The sequence below is a fragment of the Erythrolamprus reginae genome, chromosome 7 (genome assembly GCF_031021105.1).
Source record: "Erythrolamprus reginae isolate rEryReg1 chromosome 7, rEryReg1.hap1, whole genome shotgun sequence".
Classification (NCBI taxonomy): Eukaryota; Metazoa; Chordata; class Lepidosauria; order Squamata; family Dipsadidae; genus Erythrolamprus; species Erythrolamprus reginae.
The window spans coordinates 46472766-46497445 of NC_091956.1; the positions used below are offsets into that span (position 1 = coordinate 46472766).

The window sequence follows — 24680 nt, forward strand, 5'->3', positions numbered from 1 at the left end:
AGGCGGGGAGTGACAAGGGTTTTTTTTAGTTTGAATGTCACACACGCGCTCCCTATTCCATTGCCAGCCCGCCATGCGCCCCTTTGGGGTGGAAGTGGAAGGCCACAATCGGGAGGCTCAGCACCAGCCCATCCGCGGCAGGGGCAGCCATGGCTCCCTTGCCTTCAACCGCTGCCGGCACCTCTGTTTCCATTCATGGAGGCACCATGGTCGCTGTGCAGTTGGCAATCGCTTGCTATGTTAAGCTCGCTGGCTTCCAAAGAGGAACTTTGGCCCCGCCCATTCCGTAAAAGATGGTGGCGCCCATCAGGCACTTCTGCCCTTTCCCTGTGTGATAGAGTCTCTCCTTCAGCTGCTGAGCCCAGGCAGCGAGGACATCGGCAAGTAGCGGCAGGGGGATAGGTGTTGCTGCTGCCGCTACCGATAGGAAGGAGCCAACCAGAGAGTGGGTGCAGCCAGGCAGCCTGCTTTCTCCTGCTGGCTGCATCCAGCCTGTTTTCTCCTGCCGGCTGCACCCAGCCTGCTTTCTCCTGCTGGCAGCTCTGCCCTGGTCATCACAGAGAGTGAGTACAGCTGGACCCCGGCAGGAGAGAGAGGGAGGAAGGAAGAGAGAAGGGGGGAAAGAAAGAGAGGGAGAGAGAAAGGGAGGGAGAGAGAGAGAGAGAAAGAGAGTGAGTGAGTGAGGGAAGGAGGGAGAGAGAGAGAAAGAAGAGAAAGGAGGGAAAGAAAGAGTGGGAGAAAGAAAGAGGGAGGGAGGGAGGAGGAGAGATAAAGAGAGAACAAGAGAGAGAGAGAAAGCAAGAGAGAACAACAGACAGAGCGTGAGAAAGAAAGAGAGGGAGAGAGAAAGAGTGAGAAAGAGAGAGAGAAAGAGGGGGAGAAAGAGAAAGAAAGCAAGAGAGACAGAAAGAGTGAGAGGGAGAAAGAAAGCAAGAGAAATAATTTTTGAGAGTGAAAAAAGAGAGAAAAATGAGGAAATGATGGAGGAAAAGAACAAGGGAGATGAAAAAGAAACAAATGAGAGAGAAGGAAAGAGAAGGAAAAAAAGGGAGAGGGAGGAGAGAAGTGGAGAGGAGGAAGGAGGGAAGGAAGGAAGGAGAAATGGAGGGAAAAGGAAGGAGGGAAAGAAGGAAGAATAAAATTAATGGAGGGACAGAGGAAGGAAGGACATTTTGGGGGGAGTGTAATTTTTTGTAAATTTTTCTCTCAACATACATTCAAACAATACAGAGTACCATCTAATTTTACATGGGGTATTTTGTTAGCAACTAATATCAATCATCAAAAAAGTTGCAAAAGTTTTTTTTCTAATGTTGTCATCCAGGTACATACTTTTCTTTTAACTAAATTCCCTCCTTAATATTTCTTCAAAAAGTACAATGGCAATTATATTTCTTTGGACACTTGACAACGTAGTTATGATAGTGGCAATGTCCCAGGATTATGTGAACATCTTTTGGGATTTTCTGACAAGCAACTGCAGGGATTCACTTAACGACTGTCGCAAGAAAGGTGGTAAAGTGAGGCAGGACTCACTTAATAACTGTCTTACTCAGGAGATAGAAATGTTGGCCTCCATTGAGGTCAGAATAGAAGTCGAGGATTATCTGTCTGACCAGTGCACTCTTTTAGAAGCAGATCAGCAGATTGGGAGTCCATTTTGAAGCTCCACAGAAAACATCTGGGGGGAAGGCAGGTTGTCCTCGACTTACAACGGTTCATTTACTGACTGTTCAAATTCGCAATGGCCCTGAAAAAAGTGACTTATGCACCCTTTTCACACTTAGGACCTTCGCAACAGCCCGATGATCATAGGATCAAAACTTTGCCACTGTTTCATATTTATGACCGTTGCTGTGTGTCCTGAGGTCACGTGACCCCCCTTTTGTTTCTAATTGATCCACGCCCAGGCATGAAAATGTGCCGCTCAGACATTATACTTTTTTGCTCACACCGAAAAAAAATTACAGGGAACATTGATTGCAACCAGGGATGACAAAGCTGGGTATTGTATATTATTTCATAGTATTACTACAATGGTATTACTACAATAGTATTACTACAACAGGAAAGAGGAGGGCGGTTGGTGGAACCAGCAAGAGGCAGGCAGGCAGAACATCCCATGGTTACCGTATTTTTCGGTGTATAAGATGCATCTTTTTCCTCCCTAAAAGAGGCTGATAATTTGGGTGCGTCCTATACTCTGAATGTACTTTCCCCCACCCCACCCCACCCCACCCCTAACTAGCTGCTAACTATCTTCCCAGTTTTTACTTTGCAGGCTCTTTCATTGTTTCTCTCTGCGAATAATGTTTTCCAAGCCCAAAATCTTTACTACAATTACTACACCCTTACCTTTAATGCCATTATGTGCTTGGTGGCCTACATAGAGTGGAGTGTAATAATGCTGTCCAATATCAACAGCATTAGCTAGCTCTCTAGATTCCCACTTCTTAATTTGAAGCTTATATAGCTGGATTACTTTGCCATACTGGGCAAAGGCTGCTAGTTCAATTCGGTGACAGTATGGGGGGGGCTGCAGTTACACTGGGGCTCCCAGTTTGATTTAGCTAAATTCAATGCCAAGCCCCCCACCACTTACTCATACCAATGGTTTCATGGGACAATACTCTTTATCAGCTGACTTACATTATTCCTCTAGCTGACCTCATTTACATAGTCAGGGTCCTAGTCCACCCTAAAGTTGGGCACCAGGATAGCCCAGCTCAATCATTAGCAGTGAAATGTTTGCCTTCTGGCCTGGTGTAGCTGAGTTCGATTGCTTAACCAAAGGCACCGACAATACTTCTTTGTCATACTGGACAAGGACTTGCCCTTTAGGAGGAGTAAGCGGAGAGAATAGTAATGAATCCTTGCACCGCTTTGGTGCCTTGTCTTTCTTTGGTATTGTTCGCCATCTGTCATTGGGCATGGTGAAGACTAGGGTCGGCCTTGAGGTCCGTGCTGTGGGGATTTAGAACTGAGCAGATAGGCATGAAGTTGCTCATTAGCCTTCATTTGACGGGAGCATTTTTGATACTGGCAGCTGTGGTGACATTTAGTTCACCAAGGTGGCCTGAACGGAGGTTAACCTCTCAACAGGGCGGCTCCCTGTTCACCAGGCGCCAAGTTTGGTGAGGCCCTGGGACAGTAAGGGCCACATTCTTTTGACTGAGAGAGCAATAGCAGCAGTTGGGGTTTATTTATTGAGGATTGTTAAAACCATCAGCCGGGGGTGGTCGATGGCCTTTGGACATGCATCAAACAGTGCACACAAGGTGGCCTTATCGCTGTGATGTTAACTTACCTTGTTCTGTTTTAGATCGCTGCTAATGGGAGGAGCCTGAGTGAGCTGCAAGGTTTGACTTCGGATTGCAGTGGATGCTATGCCAGTGGGTCATGGTCCTCCGGCCTGACCAAGAGGCCTGCGATGGATGGGCTCCTCCCATTTTTGTATGGGGTGGTTATCCTCCCATTTTTGTATGGGGTGGGGTGCCACCCAGTTCGCTGTTGTTGCACATGGTGGTGACATCCTTGGCTTGGCCTGGCCGTGATCGGTCATGCTTGTGAAGGCCTGCAGGTCCTCATTGTGTGGTTGCACCATGTGGCTGGTCTTGCTCAAGTTAGCATGACCCTGAAATGTGAGAGGCATACCGAGCCAAGGGCATTCCCCCCCACCAGGCGAGGTGAATGTCAATTTTTCTTGGGGACCTGCAGAGGTGCCTGTGTGAGTAGGTGCAAGTTGAGGGGGGAATCGTGGGGGGGCAAGATAGAGATCTGAGCCCCCTCCGTGGCAGGTTAGGGGCAGAAATGGGCAATGGTAGCAACTGTGTGTTCTCCTTTAGGGCATCTTTTGGAAGATGATGGGCAATCTCTCGCCAGGAGCTCAAGGTACCGTGCGGCCAGGGCAATTGGAGAAGGGGTGCCCTTGGGACTTACCTATCCCATAACCGGAAGAGGACATGATGGAGAACCCTCCCACACGCCAAGGCGTGGCCAGGAACCAGGTGAAGGCATGATTCACTTTGTTCAGGAAGGAGCTATGCCCATAGTTGCCCAGGAAGATTATTAGTAAATTATTTCCACCTCAAATTTTTAGTGGCCTCTGCAGGTCCTGATTATTGGTCAATAATCAGTTAAAGTTCATTTAACTTTAATAAAGTGACCCATTTAAACCCAGCTCTTGGTGTCTGTGTTCTTATTCCGCCTCCGGCACATTAGATAAACATGGCTCAATCCATCTCCTGGATAAAACTGTTTACAACATGGGTTTCCCACCCAGTATTTACTCTCAACAACCCTCCAAAGACATTTTTAAGCAGAGTCCTAGATATCAGTATGCCAACAGATAGCGAGTTATTAGCAAAAAAATAACTCTAAATTGGCTGACTGAGAACAAAACTATTTTCCAAGTCAAAAAATAAGTTTGACACAATTCTTAAGAAGGGCCTATTCAAGCACAAGATTTAAATTGTGGGATTCCATATCGCGAGGATGTGTATATGTGGTATCCTAGTTCATATTTTGTTTGATTGCCATTTCTATGTCTCTTTTAGGCTTAAATACTTAACATCCTTATTTGAAATAACAACCCAGTGGGACACAAATCATACATTTTTCTACTCCATCCTGCACTGTAAGGTATACCTTATGAGTAGAACTGCTAAGTGTACGATCAAGGCAGTTCAGTTAAGAACTCACATATTGAACAGATTGAATTTTCTAACAGATTATATAAAAACGAGCTGTTATATATAGTTAAAGGTATCAAATGTGTAAAATTTCTCCTGTAACAAAATAAATGTGCTAGTGGCAAATAAATATTTCTGACAATGAATAAAAATATTGTCAGAGTTTCAAAGAGCCATTGATTGTAACTTGAAATTTTGATGAAATCTTAATGATAAATCTATTTTATTGTTATTGTAATTTTATATTGTTGTGAGCCACCCTGAGTCCTTCAGGATTGGGCAGCATACAAGTCAAATAAAATAAATAAATATTTTAGTAGAAATGAATTCTGAGAGATACTTGCAGTCTATAGAAAGTGTCTAACTTTGTCTGGATTAAATTAAAGTACCATGATCATGCTGAAATTAGAATATTATGACAGCCATGTAATCAAGAAGATCTAACATACCCAGGCACTGACACATCTGCCACAAGTGGTGATTTTGAAATCTCCATAGAGATCCTTGATGGCACCAGTTGTAAAAAATCCTTCCACCATTAACAAAATGCCATAAACAAAGAAGGCAGCTGCTACTCCGTAGATCACATATTTGAAAATGTCAATCCTGCAATTAATAGAATTCAATGTTAATGAGGCTTGAAATATATTCAAACATTTTGAATTTATTTAAATATATATATAAATATATAATTTATACCAATTTTATTATAATAATACTTTATTTATAGGTTTTCACTTATGAATAGCAGAATATGAGGAATAGATTCTAAGCACTAAAAACTATTAAGGCATTTATGCTAAATAATGGGACTGACTCCATAAAACACCAGACACATAGCAATGGCATACATCAACAAAGCACAATTGACATAATATCAGAGTTTATTCAGAGAAACATGATATTCTTTCAAAATAATCATATAACTGGAATTTTATTATTATTGTCAGCAAAGCACGATCAGCAGCTGTTGGAAGAATCAGGCAAACCTATAGAACTCAGACAATCAATCCTTGTTGTTTGATTATTCATTCTTATTATCTATCTACCTACCTACCTACCTACCTACCTATCTATCTAATCTATTTTTTCATATTACTTTAGCAGTTCTTCATCAAAACTAAGTTTTACTGCTGTCTGCTTCAACATGTTGCCCACATAAACAGCCTGGAATTGTAGTTTTATCAATCTGGAGGACAAAAGATTGAGGAAAGCTGAATTTTATGTGAGCTAAGTACATGTACTATCAAGTGTAAAAAATCAAAGTCAAGGTGTCTCAAATGCATACAGGTTTAGTACATGCTAAAACTCTCTACAAGAATCTGAATTACTAAAGGTCAAAGCAAATTGGCGATAGCTAACATTCAACATAATTCAAGGTGGGATGGACTTAAGATCTCTTGTGGGAATGATGGGACTTGAGACTGATGATGTGTTTGATCCCTCCATTGGCCTCAGCTGGTCATCTCCTATATATACAATGTCATTATGAACAGTAGGTCAGGCAAGATTTTAGAATAGAAGGGCTTTCAGTAATGAAAAAAATTAGCAGAGTAAGTGGGGAGGACAATTATTTCAGTTTCATCTCTTTAAATCACTTGCTTTAAAGAGGTGCAAATGGTCTTATAACTTTCCTGAGAAATCTTGATGAAAAGGTTGGGGATTCTGGGGAAAATCAGCAAAAATTGCCTATGCCACTTCTATTAGAAATTGTCACTCTTTCCATAACCTCAATCATTTATCCTACATTTATTACACAAGGCCTGAAGAACATATTACCCTACTCAAAAACTTACACTAAGGCCCACTTATATTATGATTTGCTGCATCCCTTATTTTGATTGATTAACTATTAACTATTTTCCTTGCAGAAACAATAATACAACATCGTTTGAATGATTTTAGATAACTGATCTAAGAGCAGATGTAAATAAGGTGAGTTCTTTTACCATATTTCTAGTAATGATTGTGATTTAAAAACAGACAGGATAGACTGCACAGGGTTTACATGTGGCAGCAATTTGTGCAGATTATCAGAATTTTAGGAATTAAACTGCATAATGTTGGCAAAGGGATGGCCAAATTTCAGTGGTAGATTTTCAGATCTTTTCATGTTTATTTTAAGAGGAGGGTTAACGATTGGAATTATAATAGTCTGATTTCTTATCTGCTTTTCCAATTTTAAAACTCATTCCTTTTCCACAAATATTAACTAGATGTCAACCTTTGCTATAATTCTGCATCACTTCTATGTTTGGTTGCCAATAGTTACGGGAAGGGGTATTGGGTATTGGGGGGAAGAATGCAGGAGGCCCTGTGAAGTGGAATAAGTTTTGTTTTCCTTGAAACCAGGTGACCAGGAGGAGATCGTTAGAAGTTATATTCCATAAATGTGAGGTGGGTTGAAGATGCATCCACCTGATGGTCATGGACACTAGGGATTGGCCAATCTCCAAAGGGGGGGTCAAAAATGTATGCATGTATCGCACTTTTTTCTCCAGTCTTTGCTTTAACCTTGACTGCTTTCAGTTCTGATTTATTATAAATTCACTTTTTATTTATTTTTTAAATATATATATTTATTGATTTTTTTTAATTTTAAAAACAATACATAATCATATTTACAGGTGAATCAGCATCTTATATATACATTTTTATCTACATTGTTCTTGAACTTCTTGATGTTTTATTTTGGTGTTTAGTTTGAGTTTCTTTTTTTTAGTCCATAAATACCATTTTTTCCAGGTTGCATAGTAGTCCGAATCTTTTTGATTATTTAATTCCATTAAATTTCCATTGACAATGGAAATAAATTCACTTTTGAACCTTAAAAAGGACTCTGAGTTTTATTTTTCTAAAGTACTGACTGTAGCAGCTGACATTAAGCAAAGACTGCTTGAAACAGTCACTCCTGGAGAATTAATTCTACCAGAGACTGGCAACTATGTCCCGACATGAAAGCGGAGACAAACAATCTGAGGAAGATTCCAGCTTAAGAAGAGGAAGATTCGGGCCCAAAAGAGGAAGATTCGGGCCCAAGCAGAGATGACCAACTTGAAGCTGAGCAGCCGCGGAGAGCACCCAGATGGTCCATGGGAGTCGGAGTAAGTCACATATCTGAAGATGAGCCTCCTTTTTCTGATGCAAATGTGACCCACCATAAGTAACAAAGGAAGGAAAAGGGGGGAGGAAGCCAGGAGGGCCACCTGTTAGCTGAGTTGGTTACAGGCATCAAGGAAGTCCTACTAGTGGTGGAGAAAAAAGGCTGGCGAGACCTAAAAGTCCCTACGAGTGAGGACGAAGGAGAGGACGAGGATACAGTTGGGCCCTCAGGCAGGGAATGCAGCAGAGAGCAGCAGCCCAAACCCCACCTCCGGTGCAAGGCCAAAATCTCCCCCAGGGCAAACACAGCAGAGGGGAGGGGAGGCCCAGAGGCAAAGAGCACCAAATGCCCCTCCCTTTACTCAGCAATACGATGGGGCACTGGGAGGCCTAAGGTTTTCTTGGTCCAAGTAAATCAGTACATGGAGGATTATGAGGAGGAGTTCCCAAATGATCCAGCTCGTGTGAGAGTGGTCATCTGAGTGCTTGACGGAAAAACGGTGAACTGGATGGTTTCCCTCCATGACGGCTCTCGGAGCATGTTTTGAGGATCTTTTAGCAGAAAGAAAAGCCAGAACCAAGCTGAAAACCCTAAAACAAGGAGGGAGATCAGGAGCGGAGTACACCCAGGAATTTCATGAGCTGATGGCCTATGTCAGCTCATACCCAATGGGGATCCTCATGGAATATTACATGGATGGCTTAAATGATGAGGTTTACCAACACTGCACTGGTGGTAAATCTGGGCCTTAACCTACGGGCCCTGAGGGACCCCATCTCATTTATCCAACTGGATGGGTCGATGGCAGGGGGAAGCCAGCCATACATGAGACTGAGACTTTAATCATGACAATAGGATCCCATCAAGAGACTATACGATTCATTGTGGGGGCCCTACTATACAGTTCGCATTAAGGAAGGGGATGACTGGAAGATGGCTTTCAATACTCCCCTAGGGTGTTTCCAGTTTCAAGTGGTCCCATTTGGCCTACAGGAGGCGCCAGGAGTTTTTATGCAATTAATCAATGAGGTACTGCATGAACATTTATATAAGGGGGTTCTTATTTACCTTGACAATATATTGATATTCTCTGAGACATTAGAGCAGCATGTGGCCCTTGTAAGGGAGGTTCTAAAGAAACTTAAGGCTGCAGAGTTAATGCAAAGCTGTCTAAGTGCGAATTTCACCAGAGCAAAATTGACTATTTGGGCTATCGCATCTCACACCAAGGGGTGGAGATGGATCCGGAAAAGTCAACCCTGATTATGAACTCTTAATCAAAGTTATTCTATTAAAATTAATGACTCTTAATCAAAGTTATTCTATTAAAATTAATGCTAAAAAAGGCAGGGATTCTTTTTATAGTCCAAATTCACACAATTACTATTACCCCTGAGCTCATATTTCAGTTTTGCTTAAGTACAGTATGTGCAAAAGGAAAACAAGCAAAGATATTGACTCGGAAATCCATGACATGAAATGCTAATGGATGATAAGCATAATGAAAACATTTTTCAAGCTCTGCCTGTGACATAGTTTATGTTCATGGGTCTCTTGAGACTTGTATATAATCAAGATATGTTCAAGGATTTTATTTAGCAATTCTGCAGCAAAATCTGTATCTATATTTAAACAGATTTGTCTTTCCAAGTAAAGAGCATTACAAGAGATACAATCTTTAATCATTTCATTTTGATTTTATTGAATAACAATTGAATAAATACAATTCAGAATAAAAGGATATATTTCTTAGTGGGGCTAATTATTTTTAAATTGCCACTTCCACAGCTCTCAAGATTATTCATTCAAAGAAACAGTGTATTTTTCCAATATCAGCACTGAGCCATTTGGCTTGATTATGCTCTAAAGGAGGATTAAAGGCTGAGGAATCCTGACATTATTAATATTTTATAAGCTTAGAGTTAGGATTTTGTTTTGCTTTTAAATCACAGGGATAGAAAAATAATGAACCAGACAGCATGAAATTAGATAATTTCCTATGAAAGCTGCCTTATGGTGGGTGACAATGTATCATATTCTAAACAAAGAAGCAGATGCCTTATACAAGAAAGAACCACATATGCATACACTTAACTAGGTAAATGTTGATTTCTAATTGTTAATATGGAATAAGAACACAATTGATTGACTATAGTTTCCTACTTTGTAAAGTATAAGAGGTAACCAGCATTAGAACAATCGAGGCATCAGCCTGGGAGCTAAACAGTATATTTCACTGAAGATTCAGTTAAATCTATTTTCATTTGTAGTTTTAAAATATTAATAGTCATGTCATGCATATGTATAGTGAGGAATAATACTTCCCTTCCCAATTGTAATTTTCCAGTGTCCAATGATGGCATCAAAGCGGATGATGACAACTGTTTTTTCTTATTTAGATTTTTATCTTTCTGTTTTTCCAACAGTATCAGTTTGCATTCATAGCATTGTTTCCTCTAATTTTATCTTGTAACAGGTTGAGTGACTGGTACTTGGTCACTCAAAAGATGCCATGGTTAATGACTGATTTGAACTGTTTCAGTTGCCTTTGGTCACCTTAACTGCTCTAGTGTAGAGTAGACCTCTAAGTGAGCTCCTGGCAGAAGGAATCCCAGAACACAGCTAAGCTGGTTTATACACTTTGGAGGAACTGAAGTAATGCACATTGCTGATTAAGGAAGAAAAGGAACACAATACCAGAGTCTATAATTATACAAACATCCCCCTACAGTTATAGACTGAAACTAAACTAAGCTAAGCTAAACTAAACTAAAATAAAATAAACCCAAACCAACTTATCTACTTATCTATCCATTAATCCATCTATCTATCCATCTATCTACACAAACATAAAACATACAGGTAGTTCTTAACTTATGACTACAATTGGACTGAATTTCCAGTCATAAATTGTCACAGTGGTAAGTTGAGGAAACCACATGACTGGATCCAGTTTTACAAAAAAAATTGCAATATTCATTAAGCAAATCACCATGGTAATGAAAGGAAGGATGTGGTTATAAGTGTGAACTGGCCAAAAAAAAAAAACCTTCAGCAATTGCAGTCAAGTGACCACAAGATTTTACAGAATAGGTCAAATGAACTTATATACACCTTTTTATTTTGAATCAAGTAGTACAGTTCCATAGGACTAATTAACATGTAGCTAAGTGGCTTACAACAGGGTCATGAGGATTTCAGATCCCTTGAATGAAACAGCAGCTTATACTTATTAGACCAATCAACACATATAGAGAATGGTAAGAAGAATTGCCAAAACTTCTATCTCTGCCTATGGGTTGGTAAAAAGGAAGAAAAAGAGAAAAGAAGGAGTGCAAGCACAGTAGTAGTGGGTCCTAATCCTGTTGCTACCATTTCATGTGCATGCTCATGATGCTTTTGCTTCTGCGCAGAAGTATCCCAGCTTGGTGGGCAGGGCCTTCCACCACTACAGCTAAGTTCGGTGAACCGGGGCAGACAACTCACCAGTGAAGCATACCTTGCCTTTGGTGTGTGTGTGTGTGTGTGTGTGTGTGTGTGTACTGCTCAAAAAAATAAAGGGGAACACTCAAGTAACATGAATGAATGAAATATTTATTTATTGAATTTGTATGCCTCCCCTCTCCGTATGAGTTAAGAGTATTCTCATTGAATACTTTGTTCTGTACAAAGTTGAATGTATGTGCGTGTGTGTGTGCATGAAGGCAAATAAGCCCAAAATAGATCTATAGTAGTCTCCCTTCGGTCTTGGCATATTCGGGTTTCTTGCCATGTAGGATTCAGAAATTTCTGGCGACGTTTCGACAAGTGTTCGCCCTAGAACAAGGACAGAAGCACCAGCCTGAAGATGACGAGTGGGACCTCGTCGAAATGTTGCCACAAATTTCCGAATCCTACATGGGAAAAAAAACGAATATGCCAAGACCGTCATACCTGTACCCGTGAAAATCTATGAAAACAAATATATGTATGTATGTATGTATGTATGTATGTATGTATGTATGCATGCTGCTAATTTATGAACTTGCCATAACTACAATGTTGAATGTATTTCATGTGCTTTAGCATTAAGCCTGAAACCAGTAGTTTTTCTTTCCTAGTCTTCCACAATATGAATCCTTTAGAGTTTATGAAGCTCTATCAGCTAAAAAATTATCCAGAGGATTTGATTAATTATTTATGATTTACCAATTAAAATGATTCAAACAATTTCAATCTGCAGAAAAGTTTTTTCTAAATTATTACAAAAGATTAAATAAAATTTGTGGGTATTTTTAAAAAATTAGTCCTGATTAATTAAGCCTAATCCTCACTCACTGAGAATGATATACAATACTATGCAAAATATTTAGGATCTTCAAATAGAGTTTTGGACAACAAAAATGCTTTTTGTCCTTTTTAGCTATTTTATTTTGCATCAAACTTGTACAATGAATTCCATTGTGTAGAAATAGCTAACTGATGTTACACAAATCAGTTTCAATTTATACTTCCTTTCACTGGCTGTATAAAAGCTGAAATCTTTTCTAGGAAAATTAATAGAAGACATGGGGAAAAGTGAATAATGGTATTTTCTATTTTAATGACAAATATAATATATCACTGATAATTGAGTTATTTATACATTGCTCATATAAACTATTGTACTAGTCATGATGTGATTAAACAGATTCTTCAAGCAATTGTAGAAGGTGTTTCATGCTTCAAAGAGTAGTGGGAAAATGCCAGCAATTGGAGAGGGCCCAACAATCATTTTATTAAGTTGGCAAGCAACAAATGAGTTATCATTCTTCTACTGTTACGAATGAAATGTGCCTGAGACTGGTCAATGAAAATTGATGATGAATACAATGTAAGTATACATTTCACCAGTGACAATGAATGAATGAATGAATGAATGAATGAATGAATGAATGAATGAATGAATGAATCTATCTATCTATCTATCTATCTATCTATCTATCTATCATCTATCTATCTATCTATCTATCTATCTGTCTGTCAAAATGTGTACAAGATAATATGTATGGTATAAACATAAACAAAAGCAAAGTAGGTATAGGTAAATTTGGACAATATGACAGTAGGACAGGGACAGTAGGTATGATGGCGCGCTTATGCATGTGCCTTACTGACCTCTTAGGAATGGGGTGAGGTTGACTGTTTCAAACAGTGAGGAATGAATATGTGTGTGTGCGTGTGTGCGTGTGTGTGTGTAAGAGGAAAGAAAATATTACATAGTACTTATCGTCTTTGGGAAAGATGAAGGTCAATCAAACTTATCATTCTATTGGTTTGATCCCACATCACACTTTAAAATAGGGAGAGTGGTAAATATATTTATTGTCAGTATCCTTCCACAAGTGCATTTTGCCTTTAAATTTAAATCACTGCCAATCCTAGTATATAACTGTTTTTCAGACTGCAAAAGCCATTAAAACAAACAATTATATATAGAGAAGTGTTTGATACTCCTTCTATTCGACAGAATGTAAGATATTATAATTAGCTTGCTTTCTCAACAGATATTCTGGAAGAGGATAGTCATTACATTTATTCTTACAGCAGTATTTAAATAATGTAATAAAAGATTATGCAGAGACTTACATTGTGAAAACATCAAGAGTGTCTCCGGCAGCTCTTGCCATCTCAAAATAGGTTTGCAGAATGTTCACTGTTCCTGAAAGTGCTTCATGTCCACACCCACAAAATAGAGCAACTCCAGCATACAGTAAGATGGTGGCAATGAGAGAGGCATAGGGAATGCCCCCCAAGCACTTGATACAGCATTCAAAACAACCTGAGGAGAGAATAATGTACTTAGTACATGACAACATTCTTTTGCCTCAAAATTAAAGTTTTCCTTTACTTCTGGTACTTTTTAAAGCCTGGATAGGTGGTATGCCTAGTTTACATGAAATACGAAGTTTGAAACCAAATCGCCTTCCACCAAAAAATGGAAAAATGCATGGCTTGTGGAATGATTTTCAATCCATTTTCCATCAGTGGCCATAAGCGGCACTAATATTTTCTGAATAAAATGGAGAAACATTCTGAAAGTTTCTATATTTTCTACTTTGTCCTCATGTTACAGCACTGTTTGTGTCTATGTGTGTTCTGGGTAAGCATAGAGTGGGTTGCATATATTCTTTTGGAAAAGAGAGATCAGGTCAGAATGAAAAACCAGCAACATTTCATGTGAATGTCCAACTGCATCTTCCATAATGATACATTGTGCTCTTATCCTTCTTTGTTGACGACCAATTTTATCCCATTGTATTCAGTTTTTAAAGTCATATCCAGATGACAGATTTCCCTTTCATATTTTCCAACATTCCATTCAATTGGAAGAAATGTTCTTACAGCAGACAATAGCATGGCATTTGCAATGTATTAAAAATTAATGGATGTGCCCCTGATGCAACCATAAGGTAGTCTCTAAGAAGACTTGATATTTACTCTGCCCAAACCATTAGAATAAACTCAGTAGGAGTACTGAGATAACTCAGATTATTTCAAACAATCAGCATTTTAAATTGTCCTGGACACCTAGACTTCTAATGAAGAAATTATGAATTTAAGACAGCTCCACTAAAAGCAGAGTTCACAACCATGATGGAATAAAGAACTGGCAAGTAAATTGATTCTTTGTACCGTATTTTCCGCTCCATAAGATGCAGTTTTTCTCCTCCCAAAGTAGGATGAAAAATCAGCCCCGTCTTATGGAGCGAAGATGCAGGCAGGGAGGGGGGGAGGCTGCAAACTCGGAAGCGCCATCCCGCCGGCTGGCTGGCTAGCTGCTGCCTGGCCCCCTCCCTCCCGGAGGAGGGTCTCCCTCCGCACCACCAGCGGCGCTCCCCCCACCAGCCAGCCAGCCAAGCCCCGCGCCCGCCAGAACCGGCTCCTCGCTCTCCCCCCGCCGCCCGCCATGTTTGCAGGAGGTGGGGAGGGTCGGGCGGCCCGCCAAGGCCAGGAGGGATGCCGCTGCTCCCCCTTCCCTCTCTCCGCCCGCCGCTGCGCCTCCTTGACGCCGAGAGGAAATGCCGGCAAAGGTTTTTCTCAGCGGAGGCCGTTGTCTGTTGCTCTCACTCACTCTCGTTCTCTCTCCGTTCTTCTCAGCGGTGACGCGCGCACGCCCTGCCCGCCTCACCTTTGCCGAGAGCACTTTCGCCCCGGGCTGTCAGCAAGGGGGTTGTAGGAGAGGCGGGGGCCGGCGGCAAAGGTGATATTCAATGTCGGGGGCGCACGGGCAGTTGCGCGCGCTCCCTATCTCCCTGCTAGCCCACTCGGAATATTCAAAATAAGAAAAGCCTTTGCAACCGCCCGTGCGCCCCCGACATTGAATATCACCTTTGCCGCCGGCCCCGCCTCTCCTACAACCCCCTTGCTGAGAGCCCGGGGCGAAAGTGCTCTCGGCAAAGGTGAGGCGGGCAGGGCGTGCGCGCGTCACCGCTGAGAAGAACGGAGAGAGAACGAGAGTGAGTGAGAGCAACAGACAGCAAGATAGAGAGATAGTGAGAAAGAGGGAGTGAGAGAAAGGGGGGAGAGAAAGAGATAGCAAGAGAGAGAGAACAAGAGAGAAAGAGTGAGAGAGAGAGAAAGCAAAAGAGACAGAAAGAAAACAAGAGAGAGAAAGTGAGAAGAAGAGAGAGAAAGAGGGGGAGAGAGAGAGAAAGAGAGGGGGGGAGAGAGAAAGAGAGGGAGAGGGAGAAAGAGGGGGAGAGGGGGAGAGATAGCAAGAGAGGGAGAGAGAGAAAGAGAGAGGGAAAGGGGGAGAGGGGGGAGAGAAAGAGAGAGGGAGAGGGGGGAGAGATAGCAAGAGAGGGAGAGAGAGAGAAAGAGAGAGGGAAAGGGGGAGAGAGGGGGGAGAGAAAGAGAGAGGGAGGGAGAGAGAGGAGATAAAGGAAGAGGACAGAGATAAAGGAAGAGAAAGAAAGAAAGAGGGATAGAAAGAGAGAGAGAGTGAGAGATGCTCAGTGAGCCTTTCTTTGAAGTTTCCTTGCTTTCTTTCTTTCTCTCTTTCTTTCTTTTTCTCTCTTGCTCTCTTGCTCTTTCATTCTTTTTTCTTTCTCTTGCTTTCTTTCTTTCTCTTGCTTTCTCTCCTTCCTTCCCTCCTTCCATTTCTTTCATTCCCCCTCTCTATTTTTATTTCTCTTTCACTTTCTTTCTTTCTTTCTTGCTCTTTTTCTTTCTCTCTTTCTTGCTTTCTTTCTTGCTCTTTTTCTTTCTCTCTTTTACCTTCCCTTCCTCTATTTCTTCTTTTCTTTCTCCTTCCTACCTTCTTCCCTCCCTCCCTTCAGTCCTTCGTCTCTTACTCTCCCCTTTCATAGGTTTCCTTGCTTCCTTCCTCTGTTCCTGTCCCTTCCCCCTTTCTTTCTTTCTTTCTTTCTTTCTTTCCTTCCTTCCTTCCTTCCTTCCTTTCCTCCCTCCATTTCTTGCTTTCCTTTTCCTTCCTCCCTTCTTTCCTCCCTCACTCCCTTCTTTCACTCCTTCCTCTCTTCCTCTCCCCTTTTTGGCTCAAAATATTTTTTTTCTATTTTCCTCCTCTAAAATCTAGGTGCGTCTTATCAGCAGGTGCGTCTTATAGAGCGAAAAATACGGTAATTCCTTTGTGAACAACAAAGACTTGAAGTTGCCCACAAGTGCTCCAGACAGTTATTCCTCACAAGGAATTGTCTCCAGCAATTAAAGCTCTGACAGATAAGGAAATAGCCAACTTTCTCAAATCACACATGGGTCCTTTAATCACTAAATATGGGACCCTTAAACACACGGCCACTCAAACATGTCCAGTCCATGCAAATTATCACAAAGGCATTTCTCCTTTAATTATTATTGCTGCTGATATATCCATGACCAGAAAAGTTTAAAAAGTACAGAAAGATTATAAAATATGCTATCAGACAAACTAATTAAGGTATGATAATCAAGACAGACAATCTACTTTTTTTTCTGTAGAGCAATGTTTAAAATCATTGTACAATCTTTGTAAGGTTATTACTTATATGAGATTCATCCTCTTGTGGTGCCAAATTTAATACATGCAGGAAATAAGATATGTCAAATTAATTTGCATTTTAAAATAAAACTAACTAATCCAGAATATAGTAAAATAAGATCGTTGAAATAATGCAACATAGGTTCTAAGAGCAATCATCAACAAGTCTACAGAACTGAACTGTAGGTTGAATTAATAATACTTAAATGCCTTATAAAATATTCATTGGGATGAAGTCAATGAGAAAATGAAAAGATTCTCAACAAGATTCAAAGAATTTAATGTTACTAAATAGGAAACTACACAAATAATTGCTAACTTTATACAATTCCATATCAATTATAAAAATATTGTTACATAAACATTTAAACATCCCACACCCCTTTAAGTGAAGGAATTTATGTTTATAACATGTATGGTCAATGTCATTGATTAGTATTACCATCTTTAGAATCAGTGATTTGTGTATAAAAATAGTTTGGCTTAAAATAACTATGATTAGAAATGGTGGGCTTGCCTTTTGTAAAGGTATCAAATATTAACTAGCTTAATCATGATGAAAAAGTAGGCAAGTCAAAACAAAATTGAACCTAGTTGATCATCAGAACCAATGAATAACTGCTCATAAAATTTCTGGTCATGATGGCTGGAAATTCAAGATATAATCTCAAAAGCTCTAGAGTATGAACATGCTGAAGAGGTTATCACAGACAGTTCCCTGGATGTATAATTAATCAGGTGATGTATCTTATGAGACAAAAGCTTTGTTGATGAGAATCTATCCAAGGGACATTATTTCAGGAATTGAATTTGTATTGAATAACAGACGTTTGAAGTTGTCATTTACTTCAATATAATGTATCTTGATTAGCTACATCTATACAATCATAATTAATATTAAATTTCCATACTGCTCTTCAAGGAATCACTTTTTCTAAAGATTTATTGCTCAGTAAATACCTACTTGCTTAAAGTATAGTCTGCTTGAGCACTGCATTTGGAATACTTATACTACTCAAGGGATTGGGAGAAATAATATAATTCATATTGAATTACAGCCATAAAGCAATATAAAGACGTTTGTGATGTTAGTTTAAAATAAAGAACATAAGTGCATTTTAAAATGCACTAGATATCTTGAACTAAGATAATGCACATGCCCTTACATTAACTATTGTCCTTTAAAAAAACAGTACAATCCTCCCACTACCTTTATAAAAAGAGGAGACTGGGTGGGTGGGATGTGATGAAAATTGTCTGCTTAAGCTTCCATCTGAAAGTAGTGTGGGGAGACGGAGAAATCTGGATTTATTTCATATTTTACATGTACAGCAAAATTATATTATTGAAAATATTAAGCATATTGTCCACTTAAATGCTCAATCAATATATTTAATTCATATGTTCTGTTGTCTTACACTTTTCATTCACACCAACACACCACATGAAGGATACCATCAACCATGGTATCCTTCTGCGCCGGCTGGAAAGGTTGGGAGTGGGAGGCACTGTTCTTTAGTGGTTCTCCTCCTACCTCTCCGGTCGGTCGCAGTTGGTGTCTAGGCTTCTCCCTTGTCAGGTGCCTCAGGGGTCGGTCCTCTCCCCCCTGCTATTTAATATCTACATGAAACCGCTGGGCGAGATCACCCAGGGGCATGGGGTGAGGTATCATCAGTACGCTGATGTTACCCAGCTGTACATCTCCATCCCATGTCCAGTCAACGAAGCAGCGGAAGTGATGTGCCAGTACCTGGAGGCTGTTAGGGTCTGGATGGGTGTCAGCAGACTCAAACTCAACTCTGATAAGACGGAGTGGCTGTGGGTATTGCTTCCCAAAGACAATTCCATCTGTCCATCCATCAGCCTGGGGGGGGGGAATTACTGACCCCCTCAGAGAGGGTCCGCAACTTGGGCATCCTTCTCGATCCACAGCTAACATTAGAGAACCATCTTTCAGCTGTGGCGAGGGGGGTGTTTGCCCAGGTTCGCCTGGAGCACCAGTTGCGGCCCTACCTGGACCAGGAGTCACTGCTCACAGTCACTCATGCCCTTATCACCTCTAGGTTCAACTACTGTAATGCTCTCTACATGGGGCTACCTTTGAAGAATGTTCGGAAACTTCAGATTGTGCAAAATGCAGCTGCAAGAGCAATCGTGGGCTTCCCCAGGTATGCCCATGTCACACCAACACTCCACCATCTGTATTGGTTGCCGATCAGTTTCTGGTCACAATTCAAAGTGTTGGTTAAAGCCCTTCATGTCATCGGACCAGAATATCTCTGAGACCGCCTTCTGCCACACGAATCCCAGTGACCTGTTAGGTCCCACAGAGTTGGCCTTCTCTAGGTCCTGCCAACAAAACAATGTCGTCTCGCAGGACCCAAGCCTTCTCTGTGGTGGCCCCAACCCTCTGGAACCAACTCCCCTCGGAGATTACGACTGCCCCCACCCTTCTTGCCTTTCACAAACTCCTTAAAACCCACCTCTGTCGTCAGGCATGGGGAAATTGATTCCCCTGGGCCCTCTCCGCTTTATGTATGGTCTGTATGAGATGTGTGATTGTTTTTTATATTAAGGGTCTTCAAATTGTTTTTAACTATTGGATTTGTATTGTTTTGTTGTAAGCCGCTCTGAGTCTCTAGAGAGGGGCGGCATACAAATCTAATAAATAATAATAATAATAATAATAATAATAATAATAATAATAATAAAAAATTACAGATTTCAGTGTGCCTTGATAACATGGAATTGTGGTCTTTTACAATATTTTAATGAAATGCATTACGTATTTCTAAAGTGGAGTAATATATTGTAAAATAAGCAAATACTGTGATCCATTTTCCATTCCATTGAAATCCCATACCAAAGCAGTTTTTTAATTTTGTTTTTCAAAACAATTTCAATGGCAAAATATGCTTTTTGCAAAACTAAGTCCCTCACAAGCTTCAGTCACCCAATGTATCCCAAATTGACTATATAAATATCATCATTAATCTAAAAACCATGTGTCTCTGCAATCATTGATTTTGTAATATTTTGTGAATTTGAATAACTTAATTTAAGTTGTTGGCTTTGTTTGTTTTTTAATGGTTTCCTTTTTAAAACCAATTTCTCAGTTTGGAATATTTATATTTCTTATTATTGTACATAATTTCTTTAAGAACTGGTTATATTGAAAATACTGATATTGAATATTAATTTTTAATCAGTAAAATAGAATACTCACAAATATTTTTTATGGTGATAATTCAATGTTAGTATTTGATTATATGACAAATGTTGGATCTTAAATCAGTTAATTTACTGAAAAGCAGACATTTTCAACAAAAATAGTTCCTTAATCTCCAAAAGATAACTTTTATTGTCTTTTTTTTTTACTGTGAGCACAATGACCCACAATAAAAATGAAATATTGTTGCCTGCCCTTCAAGGGAAATACGATGGTCCTCTGCCCCGGCCATTAGTATGTATGAGTGTTGGTTGTCTGTTGTTTTATTGGGATAAATTTTTTAGTCTTATTATATATTGGGGTGATTTTTTAAATTTTTTAAAATTTTGTATTATGCTTTTATTGCTGTAAGCCTCCCTGAGTCTGCGAGGAGAAGGATGGCCTATCAATTTAATAAATGTAAATATAACACATAATGTACATCCATAACACACATACAAAACAGAGAAGCTTTTGTTTCATAAACATTAATTGTACAAATTTTCTAATGCTAAATCTAAGAAACTGTTCTGTGTATTGAAATGAAGTTGAGAAAGCTTTACAATTGAGCTAATATTTATATAATTACAGTATTCCTTCTGATTGATGAGAACATCAGTGCTCTTATTCCTGCCATATGGTCAGAATCAGTGCTGGGTTGCTACCAATACAGCCCAGATCTACAACCAGTAGCGGTGGTGGTGGATGGCTCCATCCACTCACCCTGAATGCTTCTGCACATGTGTAGAGGCATTGTGCGCGAGCATGCAGGTGAAACAGTAGTGATGGGATTTGCAACTCTTTACTGGGCCATATGTTGACTGAAATGGAGAAAGATAAAAAAATATAGTAGGCCAAGCAGCAGAAACTCAGTTGGAGTTCAAGTGATAGAATGACCTATGATTGAACCACCTGCTGTATATAATACCACATAACAAATTTCAATTTAATTTTTGTTCCTGGGTACAAAAATGTGTTTTTCTAATTCCATACGCCTAAATTAAATAGAAAGTAGCTATTGTTCCACAAAACTGTGCTTCTATGGTCAGGACAATGATATTTTGAAATTTATCTGTTTTTGAGAACAGTCTCAATTCATATTCAATACTGAGTAACTTCTGAGTAAGTATAAAAGTACAAGTGCCTTAAATCAGCATTTTAGTTTGTCTAACTGCTGAGTAAGAAAACAGTGAATTTGATTTAGATTGCATCACGAGGTTGCTTGCCCCCAGCAGATACATTTTGCTACATATATGAACCAGTGGTGGATTTCTCTTACTTTTGTTACTGGTTTGAGAACATGAGCATGTGGAAGCACACGGGGGCTTCATGTGTGCGCAAAGCTTCTGTGCAGAAGCTCCATGATGATGTTCTGCTGGTGGACGGAGCCGCCTGCTGCCCCTGCTCCAGTTCGCCTGAACTGGGCCAAACTGGTTGGAACCCTACACTGGTGAGAACAATTTATTAAGACAAGAGCAAAACAAAACTCATGAAAGCAACTGGTAAGATGTGTGAGGCCTACAAAGCATAATTCAGCATCCCTGTCAAGAATCAAGGCAACTCCTAGGCAACTCATTTCACATGCAAATACTGCAACAAAATTTGAAGGTAAAGTGAAAAATTGCTGCTCACTACATGGAATTTCAGTGATTTATTACAATCACAATTAAGAAAAAATTCACTATTTTTAGTGTTCTACAATAAATATTTTATGTCCTATGGTAATATCTCACACAAAATTAGGTAATGTGTGAAATATCTTTTTTATATATATATATATATATATATATATATATATATATTGCTTTGTTTACAGACTGATACATGGGAGAAAAGAGTCATTAAGTTTGCTATCTCAGGAATTTGGTGGGGAATAACTGACCACTGAAGCAACTGTTACTTCTACATGGTGGACATTTCCAACAACAAAGTGGCAAGAGTATACCTCTTATAATGTATCCAGACATTCCTTCAGCCATTGACCCAGTACTAAACTGGCAGTGATGGGATTCAAAAAAAATTACTACCAGTTCTGTGGGCATGGCTTGGTGGTCACGGTGTGGCTTGGTGGGCATGGCATGGGAAGGATACTGTAAAATCTCCATTCCCACCCCACTCCAGGAAAAGGATTCCTTCCCCATTCCAGGGGAAGGTTATTGCAAAATCCCCATTCTCTCCAGATCAACCCGGATTTGGGAGACAGAGAATAGATCGGGGCCAGTCAGAGGTGGTATTTGCCAATTCTCCGAACTACTCAAAATCTCTGCTACTGGTTCTCCAGAATTGGTCAGAACCTGCTGAAAACCACCTCTGCACACTACCTTGAGTTCTCTACTCCCACCCTCTTGAGAGGGACCAGCTATCTTCAAGAACCTGCAATAAAATACGGAAAGGAAAATTAACTGTTCTGTTGTTATGGCAGAGAAAGATATTGCAGATACATATTACAATTTCATAGATATTGCTGAGGAGAGAAAGCCATACATGCCCAACCAGAAAGACCTCAACAACCTGATCAGAGAATTTGGTCTTATCAAGTCCAATGCTGAGCTTCTGACATCTAGACTCAAGGAGTAGAGCCTGTTTCATGAAAGCAAATAAAAGCTTAGAGAATGTGTCACCAACGTTTTCCCAACTTCTTCAGTTGGCAAGATGGGCTGTGCTTCTGCAACAATGTGGCCAGTCTATTCGAGGCTATAGGAATACAGTATCTGTAACTCAGGTGAATGGCGCCTATTCATAGACAGTTCCTCCAGGAACCTCAAAGCTATGCTGCTTCATAACAGGTGCAAGTTCCCATATGAATAAAAAAGGATGCTTTTCAATACTTAACCAATAGACATGGCATAAGTATCAAGATTTCTTCTTTTTATCTTACCTCCCTCTTAGACAATACATGGTATTTCCATGAAATTAATCTAGGACAGGGATGTTAAACTCCCAATCCATGGACTACAGCCACGCCCACCCCCCAGTTTAGCAAAGGGGGGAGGAGTTGTAACATGTCACGATATAGAATGTCACAAAATTAATTCTACTAAATGTACCTGATAGATTTTATTTATGTTTCTTCAAACATAGGTCATCTGTATCATATGGGAAATCATTTTTGAAACACTGGGATACTTGTGGGATATTTTTCCTTAAGGAAATTGAACTCTGATATTTTGAGAATATATAGCTTCAAAAAAATGGGCAACATTAAGGTGACCAATTCTTTTACAATGAAAAGGAGGATGAAAAAAGTAAGAAAAAAGTATAACGTAAATAAATGAAACATTTATGCCATTATGAATAAATAAAATTAATAATTAAAACTAAAACTTTAATAACAAAAGTGATAAAACTTTACTAAATCTATATTTAAATGATTTTATACTTGTGTTGTATAAAATTGAATTAATGAATTAATAAAAGGTGAATTGTACTTACCTGAGTATAATATTCACTAAGAAAGAAATAATTTCGTATATTTCTGTTAGATGTAAACATGAAGTATAATATAGAGGCAATGGTGGGAGACAAGAGCGAGACACATTAAGTTCTCCTGTGCCCTGCACATGCATTTCATAATTGCGTCTTTCCAAACTGTACCGTCACATGATGCGTAACAGTTCAGCACAGCATCTCTGAATACAGAGGTTAACAGATTAGTTTTAAAATATCAAAAAGGAGGACAGGTGGGAGGACACTTTTCGAGGAAGGACAGAACCTACCAAAAAAAGACTGTCCTTTCTAAAGGTGGATGTTTGGTCACCTTAGCAACATGGATTTCTTTTAGCTTATACTGGTCAATTTCTCGACTGACAATTTCATGCTGAGAACATAATTGTTAGTAAAACAGTAAAATCACTTTCTACATTGGCAGAGAAAAATACAGTGGTACCTCAAGATACGAACCCCTTGTCTTACGAACAACTCGTGATATGAACCCGGGGTTCAGAAAATTTTTGCCTCTTCTTACGAACTTTTTTCGAGTTATGAACCGGCGTTCAGAGACTGCTGGGAAGCCGCACGGCTGTTTTAAAAGGTGACAGCCAGGCGGCGGGGCTTCCCAGAAGCCTCCCGAACGCCGGTTCGTAACTCGAAAAACGTTCGTAAGACAGCTGGGAAGCGGCGCGGCTGTTTTAAAAGGTCACAGCCGGCCGGCGGGGCTTCCCAGCAACCTCCCGAACCCCGAACCCAGAAGTTTGGCAAAAGTTCGGGGTTCGGGGGGGTGCTGGGAAGCCCCCCAGCCCGGCTGTGACCTTTTAAAACAGCCGCGCGGCTTCCCAGCTGTCTCCCGAAGCCGAACGCGGAAGTTCGGCTTTGGCGTTCGGCTTCGGGAGACAGCTGGGAAGCCGCGCAGCTGTTTCAAAAGGTCACAGCCGGGCTGGGGGGCTTCCCAGCACCCCCCCGAACCCCGAATTTTTGCCAAACTTCCGGGTTCGGGGTTCGGGAGGTTGCTGGGAAGCCCCCAGGGCCGGCTGTGACCTTTTAAAACAGCCGCGCTGCTTCCCAGCTGTCTCCCGAAGCCGAACGCGGAAGTTCGGCTTTGGCGTTCGGCTTCGGGAGACAGCTGGGAAGCCACGCGGCTGTTTTAAAAGGTCACAGCCGGGCTGGGGGACTTCCCAGCACCCCCCCGAACCCCGAACTTTTGCCGAACTTCTGGGTTCGGGGTTCGGGAGGTTGCTGGGAAGC

The 24680-nt window shown here is 40.4% G+C and overlaps 1 protein-coding gene across 7 annotated transcripts in view; it reads right to left on the reverse strand.

Annotated features, from left to right (window-relative positions):
• The window catches only part of GPM6A (glycoprotein M6A), a 321002-nt gene that overhangs the window by 35883 nt on the left and 260439 nt on the right, over nt 1-24680 (reverse strand). For all 7 annotated transcript variants that reach the window (XM_070756618.1, XM_070756614.1, XM_070756616.1 and 4 more), the window contains 2 exons: nt 13402-13594; nt 5141-5297 (listed from right to left, as the gene is read on the reverse strand). In XM_070756618.1, the coding sequence (XP_070612719.1) occupies nt 5141-5297; nt 13402-13594 (350 nt within the window). The remainder of the gene's footprint in view (nt 1-5140; nt 5298-13401; nt 13595-24680) is intronic.